The sequence below is a fragment of the Chenopodium quinoa genome, unplaced genomic scaffold (assembly GCF_001683475.1).
Source record: "Chenopodium quinoa cultivar QQ74 unplaced genomic scaffold, ASM168347v1, whole genome shotgun sequence".
Taxonomy (NCBI): domain Eukaryota; kingdom Viridiplantae; phylum Streptophyta; class Magnoliopsida; order Caryophyllales; family Amaranthaceae; genus Chenopodium; species Chenopodium quinoa.
Genome location: NW_018742523.1, coordinates 2,860,536 through 2,868,324, shown reverse-complemented (window position 1 = coordinate 2,868,324; position 7,789 = coordinate 2,860,536). Strand labels below are relative to the sequence as shown.

The 7,789-nt window shown below is 35.4% G+C and overlaps 1 protein-coding gene across 1 annotated transcript; it reads right to left on the bottom strand.

Moving 5' to 3' along the window:
- Positions 1–3,625: 3,625 nt before the first annotated feature.
- On the bottom strand, positions 3,626–5,959 carry LOC110719894. Its single transcript, XM_021898872.1, has 2 exons — positions 5,869–5,959; positions 3,626–4,047 (listed from the first exon to the last, which is right to left on the bottom strand). Exons 1-2 carry the CDS (start codon positions 5,957–5,959, stop codon positions 3,626–3,628), a joined length of 513 nt encoding a protein of 170 aa, XP_021754564.1.
- Positions 5,960–7,789: the final 1,830 nt, after the last annotated feature.

Here is a 7,789-nt window from a genome sequence, read left to right as displayed (position 1 = left end):
TTCACATGCCATTTAGGGAGATCACGATCATGCTGCACGATGTGTACCATATTCTTGGGCTTCGTGTTGATGGTTCCATGGTTTCCAATACTCCTAGCACAGATGTCATACGGGACGCGTGCTCGGTTACCATGGATATGACTGCGGAAGAGTTGAATGAAAAGTGCGGTACTAAAACCATTTGGCAAGGTAGTGAGGTGCTGACCGAGAGGATTTTGGATACGACTTTGTAGGCGCAGAGGCCCTTCAGTGTCCATTATACTTCCTACATGTAGTTAGTACTTGCCGTATCATTGTTTTTGGACAAGAGTGGTAACCGCACTCATCCTTCCTTCCTCAACGAGCTTGTTGTTGGTGATCTTCCGATTAATGAGTACACTTAGGATTCATCTGCTCTAGCCTATCTGTATCGGCAGTTGGGTACGGCATCACGAAAAGATGCTGATTCGATCGCTGGTTGTCTCACACTTTTGTAAGCGTGGATCTACGAGTACTTTCCGTGCTTTCGGCCTCAGCAGGGTAACTTGACGAGGGAGCTTAGTATTCCTCGTGCGTCTGCTTGGGATGTTGGATCGGGATTCCCTATAAGAGTATGGAGCGCCTCCTCGCTTTTCGTGCTAGACTGGATCAGCTGACTGACCTTGAGGTTAATTGGCTCCCGTACGGAGTTGATCCTGCACGACATGTGCCACCCACTCTATTTATTGGCTGCATCCAGTACCTTACCGTCATTGAGCCATACATGCCAGATCGAGTGGTTCGAGAACTTGGATTCGTGAAGGACATTCCAAGGACCATTATCAGGCATGAGAAGCCCAAGAGACCGAAGAACTTGAAGATGTATCAGGTAGACTTTCCGACCGAGATGACATCTGTGATGTGGACTTGGTTTGTCCCTGGTTCGTCTTTCAGTGTTGTTTTAGGTGCTCTCACCAGACTTGGTGGTCGAGCTCCTACGGTCGCTCCTGGTTAATGCAGTGGCTGTATAGATTTTCTCATCCTTGTCTATCTCCTGGGGGGTCATCAGCTGGGAGTAGCAGTCTACCTGAGAGGACTAACATGGATTATGTAAGTAGTTTTGTTTTATTATACTATTAATACGACTTCAAAAAATTGTAATTTCTATAATATGTTGTTTTCTTATTTGTAGTTGATGGGTCGGTCCATGGAGATTATCAACAGAGCATTGGATGAGTATCCCAACATGTCGCGTGGAACAAGGGCAATGCCTGAGTAGCTCCGAGGTAACTGGAAGGCGATGATGGGGTTGTGAATTACTTGTCTTTCATTTTTATATTATTTATCCTCATTATTTTATATTGCTTAGTATTTGGCATGTAATATAAGAACTGGACACTTTCATATTTGGTTTTGTTGGAACTTTGTTTAATTACTTTTAATAATTTATATTACATAGCTACAACTGTTCAACCTTAGTGAAAGTACATAAATGAGTTCACTACCTAATTAACGCATTCCACATGTTCCTTCTAACTTCATATTACTGATCCCATCCATCAACACTTGGCTCGTGGTGCTCGATCTAATATCTTGCAATCGGGGGAAGAGGTGAATCTTGTGCAAGATCAAGACGGATGAAATGTGACCCACCAACTGTAGCGATCACGAACTCTCGAGCGGGTGCCCTGACCGTGTTTCGTGCCCCGCAACGGTAACACCGTGAGGCATGGGTAGTAGTAGGTTGGTACGGTGCCTACACCGAGAATATCACCCTTGCGTTGAACCAAGTAGCAATAGGAATAAAATCTTGAATTGCAACCATCCAATGTCGTGAATCAATCGCCCCACCATCCCATCAAATACGTTCTACATTCATCTGAAACCTTTTAATCCCATAAATCCTTTTGTACAACATTGGATGAGCAACGACCTCGTTTGCTATTATTTCCCGAGTGTCAAACCATTGCGCTTAATCATCGAAGAAGAAGTCAGCCACACAATGACAGCCAAAGTTTCCATCACCAATGACATCCTTCTATGCCATGATGTAAGGCAACATCGGTCCTGGAAGTAAGTGCAAGTACCTACATTAGCTGATGTCACATTGATCTTCTGCACAAAATTAATGTTCATTTATTAGTACGCTACAAGATGAAATACGTTTATTTCACAATAGGCGTGTACTTCACAATTTCAAATATACTGACTTACTTGAGGTCGTACCTGTTTGTTGTGTACCACGTTGAGTGTTTCAACGATTGACATGTTCGAAATAACAAGGATCACGCCTGGTATCATTGTTCCTTCGTCGACCTCGAACGTTGTGGTTTACATGTGGTTCTTCAAGGTTTGTATGATTCGGATGCAGCTCCTCTTTAATGATGTGAGATACGTTTCAAAGTATAGCAGGATCACTACCAATGACCTCATCAACTAGGGAACGAAAATATGCAGCTTCCTCGGTCGAATCGTGAACGAACATAGGTACATCAACACCATCACCAATAACCAAGGTCTTCTAGAATGGATGAATTTTCCTGATATACAAGCCTGATTGTGCAACTAGTGAATCCTGTATCTGACAAGCACATGGTAAACCATGGATCACACGCATTGCACATCCATAACGCTCATACACCTGAGACACTTTGCCATTTATAGGTGACAGTGGCAATTGTCTGTACTTCTCACCAATTTTTGATCTTAATGCCTCCAAACCATTACGAATTGCATAATCTGATTACCAATATGACAATGTACTTGGGCCCATACGGTATCCAAAGAACCTGCCGTTGATTCAGATTATAAAAAAACGTTATGATTTTTAATTAAAATTACTAAAACGAAGTAAATACAACAACTACAACATTATAACAACGAACCTGTCGATGATTCAAACCACGTCTTCACCGTCGAATGTTGGCTCTCAACTGTACAATTACTCGTGTTACCAAAGTGAAGAACTTGGTTTGTCCAAAATGTCACAAATTTGATTTTATGACAAAGCCATGTTCTCTCAACGTAAGTAATCACTGCCAAATAACTTGCCCACCGAACTTTCATTTATATCTTCAGCAGCATTATAATCTGCCTCGGTTGCAACATCCATGATAAGTTTCCATTTGCCATTTTTAAAACTCACACCGATCCTCTTGTTTTAGAACATATCAGTCACCCTATCCTCCACATCTTTGTTAATATGCCATCGACAAAGTAAATGTGACGTCCCTGGAAACACTACTCTCAATGCCGCACAGAGGCCAAGCTCACGGTCTGACAAAAATACCAACGATTCTTTATCATACCCAATCAACTCCCTTAATCTGTGCAACACCCACCGATAGCTTGTCGTGCACTCGTTGCGCATGAACACATAACCGACGAGGAAATTCTGATTTGTCGGTGTTACACCTACTATCTCAAAGAACAGCATCCCGTATTGGTTGGTCTTGTATGTCGAATCCATAACGATCACATGTGGGTATGTGCGTAGTATGTTTACCGTGATTGGGTGCACCATAAATGCATGTTGTAGAACGCCGAGGTCATCGGCCATGACCCAGTAAATATACTAACTCTGTCTCGCCAAATGAAGAAATTGCTAAACGACTCCTCTGCCTTTAGACATCTCCGTTCTCAAGTCATTCCAGCAATTGTAAATGTGTCAGATGTTTGGCTGATCATCAGGAAATTGCTCTGCAATAGTTGCCATGATGTTACGCGGTGCAACCTTAGACTTTGTCATTTCACGCACAACCTTCTTTGCATCCGGGCTCAAGCCACTAATTTTACGATGACCCTCCTTATACACAATCATTGGATGGTTATGGGTCCCAGTTGCATCATTTTTTACCCGGATCTTCCAACTGTCTGTGATGAACTCATAATATATCTTGATGTAGAAAGGACAACCATTAGCTTTGGTTTTTGCGTCCTTTTGAATTGTGTTCTCAAAATCTCTCGGCATACTCTTTCGTCCCCGATCACATCTCAAATATCGATACGGCCGACCATCTCTGGTTTTGTTGTAAGACGATTTAACCAAAATAAATCCCAGATTTATGAAAACAGCATCTGCCCATTTAACTGCATTATCAAACGTTGGAAAAAATGTGTCCGTAACAAAATTCGCACTATAATTCACACCAACCGCCGTCTTCAAACTCCAAATCCTATAAAAATAAAAGAAAACACACAAAATTCTCCAATATTATTATTTTAATTATAATATTAATAACAATATTTATAAAACAATAATAATACTATAATATCACTAATCACAATAGTAATATATTTAAAACAACAACAACAAGAATAATAATAATAATAATAATAATAATAATAATAATAATAATAATAATAATAATAATAATAATAATAATAATAATAATAATAATAATAATAATATCACAATATTATCACAACATTAACTAATATCATAACATTAACTAATATTAACTAATATTAACTAACATTAACTAATATTAACTAACATTAACTAATATCACAACCTTTACTAAAATTAACTAATACTAACATTAACTAATATCACAACATTAACTAATATTAACTAACATTAACATTAACTAATATCACAAAAATAACTAATATCAACTAATAATACTAATACTAATTACTCAAATTATCACAAAAATAATAATAATCACAATAAAAATTATAATTATCACAATAAATTTGATTAATTGGTTTAAAAAAATGATTTGATTAATAAATCAATAAAATTAAAAAAAAAAAAAAAAAAAAAAAAAAAAAAAAAAAAACAACAACAACAATAACAATAACAATAACAATAATAACACAATAATAACAATATTAATAACAATAATAATAAAAATTATAAACCACATATTTTGCACAACATACTAATAACAATAACAACAACAACAATAATAATAACAATACAAAACAACAACAACAACAACAACAACAATAATAATAATAAATGATTTCATTAATATATCAATAAAATACAAAGAAATTTTTTTTTTTTTTAAAAAAAAGGACTTTCGCCCAGAACATCCGGATCCTCCATGGAGGATCCATCTAAGATTTCCAGATCCACCGTGCAAGATCCGGAAATTCCAGGCGGATGTACACATCCATCCGCCTAGAATTTCCGGATCTTCCATGGTGGATTCGTAAATTTTAAGCGGATCCACCATGGGGGATCCAGGTATTTTAGGCGGAAGTCCCCTTTTCAAAAAATAAAAAAAAAAATTCGACGACTTACAGAATCTGACAATGCCTCCAGTGTACGATCGTTGTCGTCGTTCATTGTCCTAAACCCGTCGCTAAAGCTTAATAAATTTTTTTTAAAAAAAAATATCGAATTTTTGGTGGTGGGCTCGGGAATTTTGGGTTGGATGTGGTGGGCTCGGGAATTTTTTTAACCAGGTGGTGGGTCGAATGTGCTCGGAAATAATATTAAAATGCTCGGAAATCTTTTTAACCAAGTAGTGGAGCCTTATATAGTCTCAAGTTATGAAAAGGGCAAAATGGTCCTTTCATATCAAAATGGGAGCGAACCCCGGTAAATTGGGAGCGACGTTTAGCAGTTCACTAATAGTTTCACCTTATGAAATCAAGGTTATGAGTTCGACTCCGATCAGATACGGAATTTTAAGGGTAGGATTTCCCTAATCCTTCACACACCCACCCACCCACCTCCCCTCCCCAATTGCACAAATCATGTGTAATTTGGCTGGCTTATATGAGAGGTATTAGCCTAGTATGGTTGTTCTTCTTACCTACACATAAATAAATAAATTAAAAAAAAAAAAAGTGTCAATTTTTTTTTTTTTTTTTATGTGTAGGCTTAGGCCATCGGTAAAAATTGTTGATGGCTTTTAGCTATCGGTATTAAAAAAATAATCGATGGTTTTTTACCATCAGCAAAACCGTCAGTATTACGTTTACCGATGGCAAATCCATCGACATTTTCATTTTTTCCGACGAATTGATCTCCGATGACAACCATTGGTAAACGTGATACCGATGGTTTTTTTTTTTATATTTTTACTGATGGAATTTGGCCATCGGTATTTGGCTCAATTATAGTAGTGACTACACACTTTGAGAGCATTCAAATGATTGAAAATTACTTAAAGTATTAAGAAAAATACAAATGAATCGTAATAAAGCACAATGTAAAAGTAGCTAGAAAGTAGCTATAAAAGTAGCATAAATCTGACGTCCCATTAAATCTAATGGATATAAATATGATTCATCACTATTCAATAATTTTTAATTCCCCAAAAACATTCGTTTCAACAATATCTTACTCCATTCGACTCACCTTCGTTAAACTTAATATCAATCAAATCAATGTACTCGGAAAAATAGAGGGAATACTCCTTACCCCTTTTTGTTTCATATTCTTGTTTATTGTCTTTCAATTAAATTTGTTTTTGAAAATTATGTCTCTCAAATCATATCAAACCTAGATCCTATAACAAGCCACAAAATAACGACATTTGACATTCTAAATCTTTATTTAAATGTGGTGCCACGTAGATGACAACAATGCATTAGTATGACGCATATAATGTCAAATAAGTGAAATTTGGATAAATGTCTAGGATAAAATATTATAAGAGTTATATATATTTACAATAATTCTAATTATGTATAAATTGAGACATAATTTTTAATAAATATCTTATAATTTTATTACTCCCTCCGTCCCATAATTTTGTGCCTATTTCTAAAAAAACACGGTAATTAAGGAGAATGGTGGAAGTAGGGAATATTTTAATGTAAAAATAAAAAGTAAAGAATATTGTATGAGAATAATAACAAGTAGAGAATATTGTATGAAAAAGAGAAAAAGTAAGTAATGATTGTAATATTATATGAAAAAGAGAGAAAGTAAGTAATGATTATTTGGGTATATGTGTATTTTGTATGGGAAAGATAAAAAGTAAGTAACGATTATGTTTTATTTTTAGAAACAAGCACAACAATTTGGGACACCCAAAAAGGAATACAGGCACGGAATTATGGGACGGAGGGAGTATTTTTTTTCACTGTAAAACTCATTTTAAAATTACATTTAAACAAAATCTAATATGAATATATTAAGAAAAATTGTCAAAATTATTATAGATTTGGTTGGTCTTTATAAATAAGATGGCCTTTTTTATTATCCTAAAATAATTCAACCTTTGGGAGGTATCTGTTTTGAACAAGTAGTGACTTGCTAATGACATAGTCAACTAGTCAAATGAGACATTGTTACTATTTGATTCTTTAGGCTTTTATTTTAATTTATTAAAATGTTATTTATTAAATTTTTTTATTTTTTTTTTTTTTTTTTTGTAAGAAGCCCTAAAGGACACTATATATCATTGATTAAAGACATACAACATCTACAATTGACAATTAACGATAATGAAAACAGATATAACAAAATCATACAAGAATTCATCGGGGAAGGGCTAACAATCCAAATACATAAATATAACAATTCGGCACATTCTCGATTCGTTGTCTCATACAAATTTTTAAGTGAATAGTTCGTCGCTTCATAATTTTGTAAAAAAGAAAATTCTTGTACCGATTTTATAACCCGAATTCGGGCAATAATCAATCATAGCCCCGCACAACTGGAAACCACATTAAACACAAATAACACCTTGTCTTTCAAAAGAGTTCGAAAAACCTTGTCTTTCGAAGGAGATCGGAAAAAAACTTGTCTTTTGAAAGAGATCGAAAAAACCTTGTCTTTCGAAGCAGATAAACCCTTACTTTCGAGGGAGACATTATTATAACAAAAATAAATAAATAAATAAACTTAAAAGAAATAAAG

Coding starts and splice junctions, on each gene's coding strand:
- LOC110719894 (XM_021898872.1), bottom strand. CDS start 5,959: ATGGTTGTCATCGGAGATCAATTCGTCGGAAAAAATGAAAATGTCGAT. Junction 4,048..5,868: donor TACTGACGGTTTTGCTGATG/GTAAAAAACCAT, acceptor TTGATAATGCAG/TTAAATGGGCAGATGCTGTT.